The sequence below is a fragment of the Furipterus horrens genome, unplaced genomic scaffold (genome assembly GCF_987537825.1).
Source record: "Furipterus horrens unplaced genomic scaffold, mFurHor1.1.pri manual_scaffold_6, whole genome shotgun sequence".
NCBI classification, from domain to species: Eukaryota; Metazoa; Chordata; class Mammalia; order Chiroptera; family Furipteridae; genus Furipterus; species Furipterus horrens.
The window spans coordinates 43711137-43730000 of NW_028327176.1; the positions used below are offsets into that span (position 1 = coordinate 43711137).

The following is an 18864-nucleotide window of genomic DNA, read 5'->3' on the forward strand; positions in this document are numbered from 1 at the left end:
TCTTTCTTTCTCCCTTTCTCTCCCTCTCTCTCTCGCTCTCTCTCAAATCAATAAATAATTTAAAAAAACAAACGCTTGATCTCTGTTTAAAAAGAAAAATAAAAAATATATAGTAATAGCTAACAAAGCAAGCCCATGTTCTCCTGCTAAAAAATCTCAAATCAGAGGTTCTAAGTACATAAACTTTCAGGACAAAAAAAGTTTTCAAAACATCAGTGTCCGTACATAGTGGATGATCGAACATCTAGCGATTGACAATTACAGAATTTGGTGGTCCTAAATTCTAATATCCAATACAGATTTTTCTATAATACTGATTTTTGAGGTAAATATGTTTAGTTAAATCTAGAAATTAATTACGCTCTAGAATTTTAAAATATTCTGGACTGAGAAACAGTAAACCAAGATTCTCATCTTGGCTTTGCCAGTGGTTACCAATGTGACATGTTAAGTAGCCATTTAAATTATTTATATCTTGAATTGTGATCAAGATGGAGATGTAGGTAGACATACTTCACTTCCTTGTGCAAACGAAAGAATTACGACCAGATTTCAAAACTAATGATGACACCCAGAACCATCAGAAAATTAAGCTGTATGGAAGTCCAACAACCAAGGATTTAGAGACGCATCCTGATGGGTAGGAAGGGCAGAGTCGAAGAGACTGGTGGTGAGGTGGCATGGCGCGGAAAGGCAGTGGCAGGAGTGGGAGGCAGCTGCGGAATGGATGGGAGGGATACCTTGGGAGCAAATGACCCCAGCCCCAGGCCTGACTGCACAGTCCAGGGTTGCAGCACTGGAAGGATGTAAAATTCTGTGAGGAGTTGGGGTGGCAGAAGAAACTGCTGGATTTTCACCAGCACAGTCTTAGAAGGGATGCAAACCCACCCACTTCGGGACTGACCATCAGGGCAGCAACTGGAAGGGCACCAGACGCACACAGGAAGGGGGTGAAATGACTGGAAATGGGGCGAGTACCAGGCTAACTGCCAGAAGCCAGGCAGCAGCATAGTCCCATCTCTGAGCCCTCACCACACAGCCACAAAGCAGTGAAGTGGGTTGCCCTGCCTTGGTAATTACCTAAGGCTCCACCCCACACAATTTACAGGTGCCTTTTCTACATAGGCCACACTACTAAGGCAGGGAGTAAAAGCAGCTCTACCTAATACATAGAAACAAACATAGGGAGGCTGCTAAATTGAGGAGACAAAGAAATATGGCCCAAATCAAAGAACAGAACAAAACCCCAGAAAAAGAACTAAATGAAGCAGAGATAGCCAAGTATCAGATGAAGAGTTCAAAACACTGGTGATCAGGATGCTCAGAGAAATGGTTGAGTATGGCACAAAATAAAGGAAGACGTGAAGGCTATACAAAGTGATATAAAGAATAATCCACAGGAAACCAAGAGAGTAGGGAAGGAAGCTGGGATTCAAACCAATGATTTGGAACGTAAGGAAGAGATAAACATTCAACCAGAACAGAAAGAAGAAACAAGAATTTAAAAAAAAAAAAAAACAAGGGTAGCCTTAGGAACCTCTGGGACATCTCCAAACCTGCCAATATCTGAATCATAGGGATGCCAGAAGGAGAATAGGAAAGGCAAGAAATTGAAAGCTAATTTGGCAAAGGAAATAGACATACAAGTCCAGGAAGCACAGAGAGTCCCAGACAAGTTGGACCCAAAGAGGACCACATTAAGACACATCATAATTAAAATGCCAAAGGTTAAAGATAAACAGAGAATCTTAAAAGCAGCAAGAGAAAAGCAGAGAGTTAATTACAAAGGAGTTCCCATAAGATTGTCAGCTCATTTCTCAAAAGAAACTTTGCAGGCAAGAAGGGACTGGCAAGAAGTATTCAAACTAATAAAAAGCAAGGACCTACGACCAAGATTACTCTGTCCAGCAAAGCTATCATTTAGAATGGAAGGGCAGATAAAGTGCTTCCCACACAAGGTAAAGCTGAAGGACTTCATCATCACCAAGACATTATTATATGAAATGTGAAAGGGACTTATTTAAGAAAAAGAAGATCAAAACCATGAACATTAAAAAGGCAACAAATTAACAACTATCAACAACTGAATCTAAAAACCAACCAACAAACAGAGCAAAGAACAACCAGAACAGAAACAGTCATAGATATGGAGATCATTTGGAGGGTTATCAGCTGGGAGGGGTAAGGGGGAGAATGGGGAAATGGTGCAGGGATTAAGAAGAATAATTGGTAGGTACAAATTAGGAGGTGGAAAAGCCAAATAACTTACAAGCATAACCCATAGACATGAGTGAACTAAGGAGTGGGGGATTGATAGAGGGGAAAGAGGGTACTGGGTGGAGGGGGCAAAGGGAGAAAAATTGGGACAACTTTAATAGTGTAATCAATAAAATATACTTAAAAATTATTTGGCAATGATATCACAGACGGGGGACTGATCTCCAAAATATATAAAGAGCTTATACGACTCAACATCAGGAAAACAAACAACCCAATTAAAAAATGGGCAAAGGACCTGAACAAACACTTCTCCGAAGAGGACATACACAAGGTCTATAGACACATGAAAAAATACTCAACATCATTGACCATCAGAGATGCAAGTAAAAACCACAATGAGATACCACCTTACACCTGTCAGAATGGCCATCATCAACAAATCAACAAACAACAAATGCTGGCGAGGATGTGGAGAAACAGGAACCCTACTGCACTGTTGGTGGGAATGCAGACTAGTGCAGCCAGTATGGAATTACCTCAAAAAACTAAAAATGGAACTGCCTTTTGGACCAGCCATTCCACTGCTAGGATTATACCCGAAAAATCCTAAAACCCTAATTCAAAAAAACTTATGCACCCCTATGTTCATAGCAGCCCTGTTTACAATAGCTAAGCGCTGGAAACAGCCTAAGTGCCCATCTGTAGATGAGTGGATCAAAAAACTGTGGTACATCTACACAATGGAATACTATGTAGCAGAAAGAAAGAAGGAACTCCTGCCATTTGCGACAACATGGATGGAACTAGAGAGAATTATGCTTAGTGAAATAAGCCAGGCAAAGAAAGCAAAATACCATATGATATCACCTAATACAGGAAACTAAAGAACAACACAAACAAACGAACTAAATAGGACAGAGTAGAATAGTAGTAATAGGGGGGAAGGGGGAGGGAGAGAAGGGGGATAAGTGAGGGAAGGATCTAGTCAAGGAACGTGTATAAATGACTCATGGACATGGACAACGGGAAGGGATATGATTGCGGGAGAAGGGGTGGGTTGGGTTGGGGGGAGCAATGGGGGAAAAATGGGACAACTGTAATTGAAATCAAAAAATAAAAGCAATAAAGGTAGTTTACATGGCATTTGTTGGAACTTGCTTTACAGCTTTAGTCAGTTTTTGAAAAGTTCCAAGTGTGCTTGAAAATTATTTGTAATTTGCTTTGTTGCAAGTTCCTTAAACAATGAGAAAAATAAAAATTACTCAAAATGCTACACTGAGAGGTAAAAACTAAAATGAAATAAAACCAATCATTTTATGAAAAAATAAATAAAATATATGAAAGGCTCTGCATAGGTTATCTGCAAATACTATGCCATTTTATATTAGGGACTTGAGCAGTCATGAGTTTTGGCACTCAGAGGGATCCTGGACCAGTCCCCCACTGGTACTGAGGGATAACTATATTTTCAAGCTAGTGTGTTTGCTTTCTTCAGATAAATACCCAGAAGTAGAATTGCTGGATCAAATGGTATTTCTTTTTTTTTTTTTTTTAATTTTTTGAGGATCCTTCTTACTACTTTTTATAGCGGCTCTACCAACTTATATTCCCACCAACTGTAAACAGAGGGTTCCGTTTTTCCACATCCTCACCAACCCTAATGTCCTGTGTTTTTCATAATAGCTATTCTAACAGATGTGAGATGATAACTCATTTTGGTTTTGATTTGCATTTCCCTGATAACTAATGATGTTGAGCATTTTCTTATGTACCTTTGGCCATCTGTATATCTTCTTTGGAAAAATGTCTGTTTATATATTTTGCCCATTTTTAATTGGATTTTTTTGTTTGTTTTTGAATTGTAATGAGTTCTTCATATGTTTTGGATGTTAACCCCTTATCAGATATATGATTGGCAGATATTTTGTCCCATTCAGTAGATTGCCTTTTCATTTTGTTAGTGGTATGTTTTACTTTGCAGAAGCTTTTTAGTTTGATGTAGTCCCACTTGCTTATTTTTGCTTTTGTTGCCTTTGGTTTTGGTGTTAAGTGCAAAAATAATAATAATAATAATAATAATAATAATCACCAAGACTAATTTCAAGGCACTTACTACCTTTTTTTCTTCTAGGATTTTTATGGTTTCAGGTCTTATATTCAAGACGTTAATCATTTTGAGTTAATTTTTGTGTATGCTGTAAGACAGTGGTCTAGTTTCATTGTTTTGCTTGTGGCTGACCAGTTTTTCCAAAACCATTCATTAACGAGACTATCCTTTCCCCATTGTATATTCTAAACTTCTTTGTCATAAACCCGTTGACCATATATGCATAGGTTTATTTCTGGGCTCTCTATTCTCTATCATTGATGTATATATTTGTTTTTATGCCAGTATCATACTCTTGATTACTATAGCTTTGTAATATACTTTGAAATCACGGAGCATGATGCCTCCAGTTAGTTTTATTTTTCTTATTTTTACTTGTATATATTTTCTAAAATTTCTCTAATTAATATGAATTTCATTTAAAATCAGATAAAAAAATTGTGTTTATGTGCTTTAAGCACCAAAGCAGTTTTTCTCTTTGTCTATGTAGCTGATTGAAATCACTAAAGTCCTGCAGAATCACATCTTAGAGCTGTGGGATCTTAAAGATTATGTTGTCTGAATAATGGCAAATTATAGAGCTAGTGACATTTTAAAGATGCTCCCCCTTCTTTCAAGATGAGGAGATTGATTTATTTTAATTTATTGTTTTTCTATTACAACTCTCCCATTTTCCCCCATTGCTCCCCTTTACCCTTCCCAACCATCCTCCCACATTCAGTACCCATTCTGTTGTCCATGTCCATGGGTCATTCATATTAGTTCTTTCACTAGACCCTTCCCCTTCTTTCCCTCCTTTACCCCTCCTGCCTCCTCTCTGGTCACTGTCAGTCTGTTCCTTGTTTACATGCCTCTGGTTCTATTTTGCTCATTTGTTTGTGTTGTTCATCAGTTTCCTGTATTAGGTGATATCATATGGTATTTGTCTTTCACTGCCTGACTTATTTCACTAAGCATAATACTCTCCAGTTTCATCCATGTTGTTGCAACAAGTAGGAGTTTCTTCTTTCATTCTGCTGCATAGTATTCCATTGTGTAAATGTACCACTCATCTACAGATGGGCACTTAGGCTGTTTCAGGTGCTTAGGCTGTTTCCAGCACTTGGCTTTTGTAAATAGCACTGCTATGAACATAGGGGTGCATAAGTTCTTTTGAGTTGGTGTTTTGGGATTCTTCAGGTATAATCCTAGCAATGGAATCGCTGAATCAAAAGGTAGTTCCATTTTTAGTTTTTTGAGGAAATTCCAAACTGTTTTCCATAGTGGCTGCACCAGTCTGCATTCCCACCAACAGTGCACTATGGTTCCCTTTTCTCCACATCCTCTCCAGCACTTGTTGTTTGTTGATTTGTTTATGATGGCCATTCTGACCGGTGTGAGATGGTACCCACTCCAAGACACATTATAATTAAAATGACAACATTCAAAGACAGAGAGAATCCTAAAGGCAGCAAGAGAGAAACAGCAAATAACATACAAGGGAGCTTTGATAAGGCTATCAGCTGATTTCTCAACAGTAACACTACAAGCCAGAAGGGAATGGCAAAAAATATTTCAAGCAATGAAAAACAAAGGTCTACAGCCAAGACTACCCAGCAAGGCTCTCTTTCAAAATGTAAGGTGAAATAAGAAGTTTCCTAGAGAAAGGAAGACTAAAAGAATACATCTTCACCAACCAGCATTACAAGAGATGCTAAAGGGACTGCTTGAGGAAGAAGAAAGACAGACAGAGAGAGAGGAATGCAGGTACAAAGGGAAAAAATCACAATGAATAAGTACCTATCAATAATAACCTTAACTGTAAATGGATTAAATGATCCAGTCAAAGACATAGGGTAGCTGAATGGATAAGAAAACATGACCCACATCTATGCTGTCTACAAGAGACCTACCTCAAACAAAAGATCTACACAGACTGAAAGTGAAGGGATGGAAAAAAATATTTCAAGCTGAACATGAAAAAAAAGCTGGGGTAGCAATACTTATATCAGACAAAACTGATTTCACAGCAAAGGCCATAAAAAGAGACAAAGAAGGGCATTTCATTATACTTAAGGAAACAAACCATCAAGAAGATATAGCCCTGGAAAACATATATGCACCCCACATAGGAGCACCCAAATATATAAGAAAAATCTTGGAAGACTTCAAGAAGGATATTGACAGCAACACACTCATAGTAGGGGACTTTAACACCCCATTGTCAACAATGGAGATTGATTTTTAAAGATATAATAAGTTAGCATTTTTCCAATGCTCAGTACATTATTCTAGTTCACTTAATCTATACAGTATACTTATGAGAGTTGGTCTGTTATTATTTGTTTTATACATGAGGAAAATGAGGCTTAGGCAGATTGAGTAACTTGTCCACAATTGTGTGATGGAACTAATATTTGACTCCAAAGGTTTTAAAAACCATGTAATGGAATACAATAAAATTTATAAATGATCTGTTCAGTGTTACATTGCTTATTATTAGTAGATGAAGGATTAACAGCCTGATGTTTTGACCACAAATTCAGTGTTCATTTAATTAATTCTGTCTTTTTGAGAAAGTGTTGATTTGTAACCAGTTTAAATGCAATGGCCAGTTTTAGTCTGTTATGTCTTATCAACATGTACTAAAAATCTATCATTATCACTTACGCATTTCAAGTGTATCTATTAAGTTAAGAATTTTTGTTTAATCCTCTTAAAACCTTGGGTGATGAAAATGTTCTGGAATTAGATAGTGTTGATAGTTCACAACCTTGTGAATATACTGAAGACCACTGAATTGTACACTTTAAGAAAAATCCTTCCTTGCTTAAGATTAGAGGAAAAGGTTAAAAATTGTTATATTAAAATATTAATATAAAGATCACAGAGACCCAAAATTGATATATACAATAAATTTATAATGTTTTGTATTATACTAAATAAAGTAATAGGTTTATTGTTTATTACCTCTTCCTTTACCATGAATGATGTCTGTGATTGACAGACTGTATAACATTGATTAACATAAAAATGTAGATTACATGCTCTCTTTTTTGAGACTTCTAATTCTGTATCTTTGCTTTTAAGCAACGAATGTTATCTCGACAAGAAGAACTTAAAGAAAGAGCAAGAGTTCTGCTTGAGCAAGCAAGAAGAGATGCAGCTTTAAAGGCAGGAAATAAGCAGAATACCAACGCAGCCACAGCACTCTGCAGCAGACAGCTAAGTGATGTGAGGATCATTGGTTTAAAAAAAACATAAATTGTTCATTGTAATCATGGGGATGAGGGTACTACTTTATTTACATTTTTGCTAAATTATTTTTCCACATACCTTGTTACATTTATTGAACTTAGAAGGTCCTACTCAGAGGAGCATGTTGTACTGCTGTATAAGTACTGCACGCTAACCAATTGCGCCACTGGAGCTCCAATAAGCATGTTGTGATTGTTTCTATACAGCAGTGCTAGCTATGAGGAAAAGTAAGATCCTAGAATATAATTTCTACACACATGAATAATCTACTTTTTGTTAACTTTTATTTTGCAATTTAGTTCTATTTTATTTAAGATTTTATTTTGTCTGTGGAACTTAATTTCATTGGAAATATTAGAATATAATAATTATGCCTATCATTTATTGAATACCTACCAAATATTTTAGGTACTACAATGGCTGTTTTATGTAATTTTTGTTTTACTTAACCCCATGAAGAGATTTTCAAGCTACTTTCTGGATAAAAAAACAAAGGCTGATAGGTAATCTAAACAAGGTTGCAGAGTCAGTAAATGATGAATCCAGGATTTGAACCTGGATGTAGTCCCATTTGTTTATTTTTTTTCGTTTGTTTCCCTTGTTGGAGGTGATATATCAGAAAAAAATATTGTTATGAATGATGTCTGAGATTTTTCTATGTTTTCTTCTAGAATTTTTATGGTTTCTGCTCTAACATTTAAGTCTTTAATCCATTTTCAATTTATTCTTGTGTGGGGTGTAAGAAGATGGTCTAGCTTAATTTTTCTGCATGTATCTGTCCAATTTTCCCAGTGAGACCCCTAAAGATTCCACCAAGAAACTACTTGAACTGATAAATGAATTCAGTGAAGTAGCAGGATACAAAATTAGTATTCAGAAATAAGATGCATTTTTTTGTACGCCAATAATAAACTATCAGAAAGGGAGATTAAGAAAACAATTCCAAAGTGTTAATGGTTCGATTCCCAGTCAGGGCACATGACGAGGTTGCACATCAGGTCCCCAGTTGGGGGCACGAGTGAGAGGCAACCACACAGTGGTGTTTCTCTCCCTCTCTTTCTCCTTTCCCCTCTCTCTAAAAATAAATAAACAAACAAACAAATAAATAAATGAATTGGGGGGGGTGTTTTTTTTTAAAGAAAGAAAGAAAACAATTCCATTCACAATTGCTTCAAAAAGAATAAAATACCTAGGAATATATCTAACCAAAGGTGTAAAAAACCTGTACTCAAAAAATTATAAGACAATGAAGAAAGAAATAGAAGAAGATACAAATAAGTGGAAGCACATACTGTGTTCATGGGTAGGAAGAATTAACATCATTAAAATGTTCATACTACCCAAAGCAATCTGTAGATTCGACACAATTCCTATCAAGATACCAATGACATACTTCACAGAATTAGACCAAATATTTCAAGAATTTATATGGAACCACAAAGGGCCCCAGATAGCAACAGCTATCCTGAGAAAGAACAAAGTTGGAGAAATCACGCTACCTAATATCTATATACCTATTTACTATAAGGCCACAGTAATCAAAACAGCATGATACTAGCATAAAAACAGACACATAAATCAATGGAACAGAATAGAGCGCCCAGAACTAAACCCACACCTTTATAGTCAATTAATATTTGACAGAGGAAGCAAGCACATACAATAGGCTATGGATAGGTTTTTTATTTTCTTACTGTTGAGTTTTAAACAAATTGTTGTATATTTTAGATAACAGTTTTGTATTTTTTTATATCAGATGTGTCTTTTGCATGTATTTTCTCCCTGTCTGTGACTTGTTTTCTCATTTTCTCCACATTGTCTTTTGCAGAGCAGAAGTTTTTAATTTTATTGAGATTCAGCTTTTCCATTATCTTTCATGGATCATTCTTTTGGTGTTGTACTTAAAAAGGCATCACCATGTCCAAAATCATCTAGGCTTTCTCCTGTGTTATCTTCTAGGAATTTCATAGTTTTTGTGTTTTACATTTAAGTCAACAGCCCTTTTTCTTCCTTTTTATTGTTTTTTTATTACAATTGTCCCACTTTTTCCTTCATTGCTATCCCCCACCCAGCCCACCCCTTCTCCCACTGTCGTTCTCCACCCTGTTGTCCATGTTCATGGGTTATTTATATTAGTTCCTTCGCTAAACCCTTTCCCTACTTACCCCCTTCAACAGTCCATTTTGATATAATTTTGTGATGGGTATAAGATCTGTGTCTAGATTTATATGTTTGCATGTAGATGCCCAGTTGTTTCAGCACCTATTGCTTTTGCTCCTTTGTCAAAAGTCAGTTGACTATACAGTATTTGTAGGGATTTATTTCTGAAACTTCTAGTCTGTTCCTTGATCTATCTGTTTGTTCTCTTGCCAATACCAAACTGTCTTGATTGCTATAACTGTATGGTAAGTTTTGAATTCAGTTAGTGCCAGTCCTACAACTCTGTTCTTCTCCTTCAGCATTGTGTTTGCTATTCTGGGTCTTTTGCCTCTCCATGTAAACTTTAGAATCAACTTGTTGATAGTCACAAAATAACTTGTTGGGATTTTCATTGAAATGGCATTGAATCTATATGTCAAATTGAGAAAAACTCATATCTTTACATTATTGAATCTTTCTGTGCATTATATGGAATATCCCTCCATTTGTTTAGTTCTTCCTTGATTTCATTACCAGGGTTTTATAGTATTTTTACATAGATATTGTATATATTTTGTTAGATTTATACCTAAGCATTCAATTTTGGGAGGTCCTAATATAAATGGTATTATGTGTTTAATATCAAATTCCCCTTGTTCATAGTTGCTATATGGGAATGCAATTGTCATGTATAATAACCTTGCATCCTACAACCTTGCTATAGTTGATTATTAGTTCCAGGAGAGTTTTTTTAATTATTCTTAGCCATTTTTGCATAGATGATCATGTCATCTATGAGCAAAGACAGTTTTATTTCTTTCTTCCCATGCATACTTCTAAAAATACTTTTTAGATACCAACTTAATAATCTCTGATCTGAAGCATAGTTTTTCAGGCTTCAAGTCTTTACACAATAACATGATATAAAATATGCTAATGAACCACAATAATTATAATTTTAATAAAAAGGAATATATTATAATGGAATAGAAAATATCAGAATTCATCACACATAGTAAGCATAGTATTTTTATTTGAAGCACTTCAGTGTTATAGGTATGAGTGGTTAGTGGATCTTGATATAAAATGTATTTTTAACTGGGTCATGATAAAAATGTTTGAGAAACACTCATCTAGAGGGCCATTTTTTAAGGAAGAAATTTTGTAAACTTTATGCCCACTTTTTTCAGTGCCTAGTCTGTTACATCAGTTATATCATGAATTTGTTTATTCAGACATTTGCCAGATATTAATTGAATGAACTGAGTATATTCAGAATGACAGAAAAGGCTTCTCTCATGCAGTTTATATTCTGGTGGGAAGAGACAGATAATAAATAACTGCAGAAAAGGGTAATTTGAGAAAGGGGCATTAAAACTAAGATTTGATGAGTGAGAAGGATTCAGATAAGTGAAGGGCCACAGAAAGAATATTCTTTCTAAAAACAGTTATTTTGTTGCTATTATATTTATTTGTGATAAACTTTGTTTCATAATTTTGTCAGGCTCTAAATATACAGAAAACTTAAAGCTTTATATTTTGCAACTGAAATTGAAGTGATCTGTTTGCCAACTAGATTTTTAAAAGTTACTTTGCCTCTGTATAAAATTTAAATATACTAATAATTATCATCTAATGTTTATTGAGCACTGACTGTGTGTCAGTCACGATTCAAATGCTTTCACCTGGATTTTTTTCATTTCAATTTCTACAACATTTATATTAGTTAAGTATCATCATCCCTGTTTTACAGTTGAGAAAACTGACACACAAATTAATAAATTGCCCAGAGTCACACAGCTAATAAGAGAGACAAGAATTAAACCTTAAAAATTTGACTTAAGGGTTTATATTTTAAAAGTATTGTGCTATATAGTTTCTTCTTATTTGTTTTTCTGAAGTAGGACTAGATATTGTTTTATCATTGTAGAGATGAAGAAAATGAGTTAGGAAAGAGTGTTTAAATTGCTGACGTTGGCAAACTAGGTTTAGAATTCAAGGATCCTGACTTTTAAAGGTATTTATTCTTTGACTCAGTTTATTTACTACTTCAAACTGTCAAAAACTATTTTATTGGTCATCTGTTTAAGGCACTCATAATTTTACTTATAGTTTTTATTTATCAAATAAAACTTCAACTTTTAGCTAAATTATATTAGTGTGAATTCCTCATCAGAAGTTAATTGCTAAAACATTTTTTATTTTATGTCTGTGACATCTTGCTGTGTCTAAATATATATCTTAGATTTTAAGAAACATGATGCTGGTGATGTTTCATTGAGTTAGATACTCTTTTACATTGCTAATAACATGTAACTTGCCATACCTTTCTGGAAAGCAACTAGACTTAATCAAGAAATGCTCATTTTTCCCTGGCTGATGTGGCTTAGTGGATTGAGCACTGGCCTGTGCACTGAAAGGTTGCTGGTTTGATTCCCTGTCAGAGCACATGCCTGGGTTGTGGGCCAGGTCTCCAGTTGGGGGATTGTGAGAGGCAACTGATCTATGTTATCTCTCACACATTGATGTTTCTCTCCATCCCTTCCCCTCTCTCTAAAACTAACTAAATAGAATCTTTTTTAAAATTTTTAAAAGAAATGCTTTTTTTTTTTACCTAATCTACTAACGAAGATCAGTATTAAGTTTTTCATCATAATGTTATTTGTAATAGCAAAAATTACAAAATAGTAATTGCTACAAATAGGGAAATGATCAAATAAATTATAACAAATATATATACTTGGCCCTGAACAGTGTGGCTTGGTTGATTGGGCATCATCTCACAAAGCAAAAGGTTGCTGGTTTGATCCCCAGTCAACTGATCAATGTTTGTCTCTAACATTAACGTCTCTCTCTCTTTCTGCATCCATTCCCCTTTATCTAAAAATAAATAAATACAATATTAAAAATATATATTTACTTGTTATGTAGCCATTAAAATTATTCAGTAATGTTTTGAAAGAATATTGAAAAGACATAGGAGAATGCTCCCAATGTCATTTTTTACAGAATGAAAGGTGTAAAATACTGTCTGGCAAATGAATTCCATTTTGAAATAATAGAGACTGTGTTTTCACATATGCATTGAAAAGAACAGGAAGAAAAAAATCATGAAAATATTAACAGTATTTATCCCTAGAGATAGTATGACAAATAGCTTATTAAAAGGTTTTCCCCTCATTCTTTCTGTTTTGAAAATATTTTATGCTTGAAAAAATTTTAGTAATGAAAAAAGATATGTTTATAGATTGTTTTTTAGCGTACCCAAGCAAATTTGACCATTTAAAACTAGTGTTGTCTTTGACCATCTCTAAGGTGTGTGTGTGTGTGTGTGTGTGTGTGTGTGTGTGTGTGTGTGTGTGTGTGTGTGTGTGTGTGTGTAGGAGAGAGACCTAGAAAAAAACCTTTACTTTCATAGTTGATAATACTAGTTTGTGCCTAAATATGAAATAAGTGGCAGATTATATAGCAGTCCCGTTCATATTAAAGCATGAAATTGTCAATGACTGTTTGATATTGATGAATAGTAATCATGGTATCTCAGAGAGTATCTCATGGCTCCTTTGATTGCCACTGATAAGACTTGGGTTAGTTACAGTTGTATTAGTTGTTAACAGTTGTTTTACCCAGAAAGAGCAGAGCTCCATGCTATGTAGCTAGCTAGCTGCATGCCAAGCTGGTCACTTGGTTGCATTTGTTTTCCACTTACCCAAAGTTGTACCCTATTGCTTATAAAACTATGCTTTAAACAGTCCCAGGAGATGTTTTCCCTGCCCTTCCCCTTTCAGGTTATCTTTTGCTGCATAAAAAAATCCATTGTAAACCTTACTGACATAAAACAACTACATGTTTTATTATGGTCATAGATTCAGTGATTTAGGCATCAGGATAAGATACTAGGAATGGTTTATTTTTGTTCCACAATGGCTGGGGCTGGTTTTCAGCTAGGACCTCTGCTGGACTGCTAATTGGGACACCTACATGTGACCTTTCCATATGGTCTCTCCACTTGGGCTAGTTTGTGCTTCCTCACAGCATGGTGGCTGGGTTTAAGAGGAAGTGTCTCAAGAGAGTAAAGTGAATGTGCATGGCTTTCTTATGGTCTAGCTTTAAGTCATGTAGCATCACTTTTGCCCTGCTGTGGGCCCAAGCAGGCACAAAGCTCACCTAGGCTTAAGGAGCAGAGACATGGACTGCACCACTCAATGGGAGGAGTGTCAAAGTCACATTGTAAGAAGAGCAGATGGCATGGAGATATTGTTGGGATTATTTAGCAGTACTGTCCGTATTTTTGAAAAGTAGTATGGCTACCTTGGCTGACAAAAGAAAAAAGGGATCTCTGGAGCAATTGAATGAGAGTTACATGATACTAAAACTGGAAATTAGTTCATTTCCTTAAATCTGTTTTTCCTTTTTTAAAATGGAGGCAAATTTTTTTTCTTTCTGTGTGACATTCAAATTAATAGTTGTCCACTGTGAAGGGGTAAGGGAACCATGACTAATGCCACCTCCATTTCAGTGTCAGAATCCCTTTCACTCTGGAGAGATCAAAAAACTTCTGGGAAATAAAAAGCAGGTCTAACTCAAAAAAAAAAAAAAAGCTAGCACCTAATTTAGTGAACCAATTGCTGCTGTTTTCACTTGCTTGTGTTCTTTAATCTGTCCCTTAATTTATCATGCTTTTATTTTTAAATTTATCGCAAATTATCTTGCCCTTTCTTCATAAGGTATGCTATGGTAGAGAGTGGAGTTACTGGCAGGGAGAGAGATACCTGCTGCTACCCACAGCCTTTTGTGTTAGTTTGAGAATTTCAATGAGCTTAAAAAGTTGGTACCCAGGAGTGACCTCAAGCTTTGGATAAATGAGACAAAAGTTTTCTAAAGAGTTTACTGTTACTTACTCTTAAGAGATCACTGGTTTAGGACCTGGTGAATACCAAGAAGAATGAGTAGAGCTTTTTACTCATTGATATTGTATATAGTGCAATGGACAATATCTATGTACTCAATATAGGTTACCTTTTATTGAGACTTTTGTACCTGGTTCTGGGCTGAGAGAGAGAATGTACAGAGCATTTAGAGAATTGTTAAAGGATTGGAAAAAAAAAACAAAAACCCTACTTATAAGGAAAGATAGGCTTATAAAATATAAAGAAAAGAAAACTGGGAAGTAGTTTAAGTACTAATTGACTATATGAAGACTCAAAATCTTTTTGGCAGCTCCTGCTTACCCAAGAGAATTAACTTTCCAGCTACTCAACACGGTCTCATGCAAGATTATTGTAAATCCTATTCCCCCTCCTTCCAATGTCATCTTTCACTTCTCTCCTATTTTTCACTCTACAGTCCCACTCTGCTAAGTCACTTGCAAAGAGAATGTGGCATACTCGTGTTCCTGTGTCAAGTATGCTGTTCTCTCCCTGAAATATCACTTTTTCTGTGAGCACCTGTGTCATGGCTCCTAGCAGTAAAGTTAATTCTTCTTCCTGTATCTTTTTCAAATATGTTGTACACATCTCAACTGTCACATTTATTTCATATAATAATCTAATTACACACCACTTTCTCTACTCAACTATGAGCAGAATACCAAGAAGTATCCACAGCACCAAGTATTAAATAAATGTTTATTCAATGAATAAGTGGAGGGAACAGTGACAGGCTATTTTTCATACCTTCTGAGTGTCAACTTAAAAAAGTGAGCTTAGCCCTGGTTGGTTAGCTCAGTTAGTTAGAGCGTCATCTCACTACACCAAGGTTGCAGGTTCAATCTCCAGTCAGGGCACATACAAGAATCAACCAATGAATGCATAAATTAGTGAAGCAACAAGTCAATGTTTCTTCCACTTTCTCTCTCTCTCTCCCTTCTTCTTCTTCTTCCTCTTCTTCTTCTTCTTCTTCTTCTTCCTCTTCCTCTTCCTCTTCCTCTTCCTCCTCTTCTTCCTCTCCCTCTCTCTCTCTCTCAAATTAGTAAGTAAAAAAAATTTTAAATGAGCTTAAACATGAAATTTTTGGGTTGCTCTAGGAGTTTCTTGGTAGTAAAGATTTGTAAACAAGAAAATAAAAAGTCTCTCTGAAGGTCTTTAAAGCTGAATTAATTATCATTAGGCAGAGGAATTTAGTGCCCATCTTCTTTTCTTGAGTCAATTACAGAGATGACATTTGACACTTTGGGATTCTCCCTGTGTAATCCTAGTCTTCCTGTTCTTGAATCCTACATTATGATACTTTCCCATGTTGTTAGGATATGTGCACACCATATCCTTAGACACACCTGCTTTACCTGTATTCTGGGACCTCAGCTTCCAACTCTGCCTTGAGTCACACACCACTCTACCAAAAACTCCCTCTTATATAAGTTAGGATAACTTTAGTCTGGAAGGCTAGGAAAACAGTGTCTAAGACCCTGAAAACAACTCTTAGTAATTTTACCTGGTAGATCCTTGTTTACAGACTACTTAAGTTATCCTCAGGAAAGATTTGAACTACAATTTCTCTTAAAAGGCCACGTACAAACACAGATACTGTAAAACTTATTTTCTTAATTTTTGTCAAGATTGTCTTTGTACATTTTAATGAGATCTTGCTGCAAGTATATACTGCATTTAGATCTTTTTTAAGGAAAGTAGTTTAGTGATTCATTAGAATCTCTGTGCCCATAGGTGTTCATTTAAAACACCTGTTTCAGGTGTTTTCTGAAATTATTTTCTATAGGAGACAGATTTCATTTCTCTGAATTTATTTTATATTTCTTGCTTCCTATTCCTATTGTTCTATGAAGATTTGTTACATTTTACTAATGTAAATTTTAGGTGTGATATTTTGTTCATTGTTTTTCACATGTACTTAAAATAATTTTTTCTCAGGAGTTTGGTAGGTTCAACATATAATCCAAAGGAGACTCCTTGATTATATAACATAAACACAAAATCTAAGGAAAATGTTATAGCTTTTTTTTTTCAAAAAAGTATGTCCTTTTTATTATTTTTCTTCATTACTCAGTTCCCCCCAAACACTTTTTTCCCAAGAAATGCACAGATAGAATTTAACAGATTAGAGTATTTCAGACTCAATTGCTTATTACTTTACATTAGAATAAATTTTTTTAAATACATGTAATAAATCCACCAGTACATTTAATAATGCTCATGTAATTGCATAGATAGCTTAAAGAGATGTTTGCATTTGATGTGTTAAAGTTTAGCATCAATATACTCTAAGAATAAAGGGATGACAGTCTTGCTACTCATAGTCCTTGGAATCCATAAGATATTTGTGAGGCATTTGAACCTATTAGAAGAATGATGCCATAAAAGTTTAATTATTACTTTGATGTTTTAAAAAAGAATGAGATCTGTTTTATAAATAGAAAGTCTGAAAGGAGAATTCGGATGTTTTTTCAATCTAATTAGTCTAATCACTTAACAACCAGTGAATTTATCAATGCTTGTTTTTAGGTTTTGTTTTTTTTCAACTTTAAACTATGTAGCATAAGACTATGGTTTGCACATAGTTTTTAGACACCTGGAACCTTTTTTAAAAGAAAGATCAGACATAAAACAGACCTGAAGTTTTTTGCCTAAAATTTAATCCGCAAGCATAGTGAGTAACCCATTACAATCAATTCGCATAGGAGCCCATTGTTACTTAGCTGGATTAAAGTGCAAGTTAGCAGCCAGTCCTAGAGGGTATTCACTATCTATCTTCAAAGATTTGCAGGAATATTTGAATCCGCTGAAGAAAACTGTCTATATGAGAATTTCAGTTTGGTCAGGCCTTAAATTAACTGCAAAAAACAGTAATAATAAAAAATAAAAAAAAGATACAGTGACTTTCTTCATTGGTCGTTGGTAATAAATCCAAATGGCTTATTTGGTAAGAACCAAGAGAATGCAAACTGCTCTTTTTTAAATTAAACTTCTGCCAGGTATTTTGTTGCTCTGAAGGGGTGGGACATCAGTCTTGTACTTTTTATGTTAATTGGAAAATATTGATTTAAATGGGACTAGTCTGTCATGCTGGTTATCATAGCAGCTTTAGGTAAGATCTCTAGATCTTTTCCAAATAATAAAAGAAGCAGTTACTGTCCAATTGGTAAAAAATGCTAAATGTCATTTTGGTAATCCCTGATAGATAGAAACTTTTCCTAAGGTTTTCATAAATACATGTGTCCTACATATGTATCATCATAAAAATGTATATGATGTAAGATTATACTTACATGTTTATGAATTATGGCTGTGTTCTATATAAATGACTGGCTTCTAGGAATCAAGCTAAATTGTTTATTTTTCCTAATTATACATATTTTCAATTCTACTAGGAAGAAGTAGGTTTATTTTGCATTTGTAATTTCAAGAGAACATCAGTTATTATAAAAAGAAATTAAAATTTTAATAGCATATAGGATGACATTTTGTCTTATTTAGGGATTTTTATTCCCTATATGAGCCGGAATATTTATACCCAGGGCACTGAGATGAAAATATATTCCTTATTTTTTACTCCAACACAATTGACAGAAGATTTAGTGTACATAATCCGTTTCAAACCAGTAAGACACTTTAAATGTATAGATAATCTTTTTTGTAGTTGCATTTTATAGAAGAATGCTGATGTATTTATATACTCGGCATAAATTCCTCTGTACAAGGCAGTGGTTTTTATTCACTATGATTTAAATAAATTTATCTATTACGTCTAAATTTAAGTTGATTTGAAGCCTGCTATCCTAACAATGGCTACTAGACTTCTTAGAAAACATATTGTTAGCTTGCTAGCATATCTTCAAAGTCACACAAAACACTAGCATTGCTAGGAGAAAAAAAGTCAAGCATCTTTTCTATTATGTGGCCACAAACCCCTAGCCTCAAAAACCTTATTTATTTGAGTTTGCCATGAATGCATGAAGCTAGGGCTAGGTGTCTTAGCATCAGGAACACTCCTTTTATGCAACTATTAATGACCGTAGACATATTTCATAGGGCTGTTCAGTGCAGTGTTGAACATTCCAGGATAATATCAACATTACTAAGAGCTGTATTTTATGTTTCGTATTCTGTTGTTGCTCAGCATGCACAAGGGTAGAGTTTAAATCTCTATTCGTTTCATTTTTTAATGTTGCTTTTGTTCTCCTTATCATGTTCTGGCTTTCCCAAGGA

At 34.9% G+C, this 18864-nt stretch overlaps 1 protein-coding gene across 10 annotated transcripts in view; it reads left to right on the forward strand.

Moving 5' to 3' along the window:
* The window catches only part of EHBP1 (EH domain binding protein 1), a 381983-nt gene that overhangs the window by 284726 nt on the left and 78393 nt on the right, over positions 1–18864 (forward strand). For all 10 annotated transcript variants that reach the window (XM_090281360.1, XM_090281362.1, XM_090281361.1 and 7 more), the window contains one exon: positions 7397–7540. In XM_090281360.1, coding sequence (XP_090137486.1) covers positions 7397–7540 — 144 coding nt within the window. The remainder of the gene's footprint in view (positions 1–7396; positions 7541–18864) is intronic.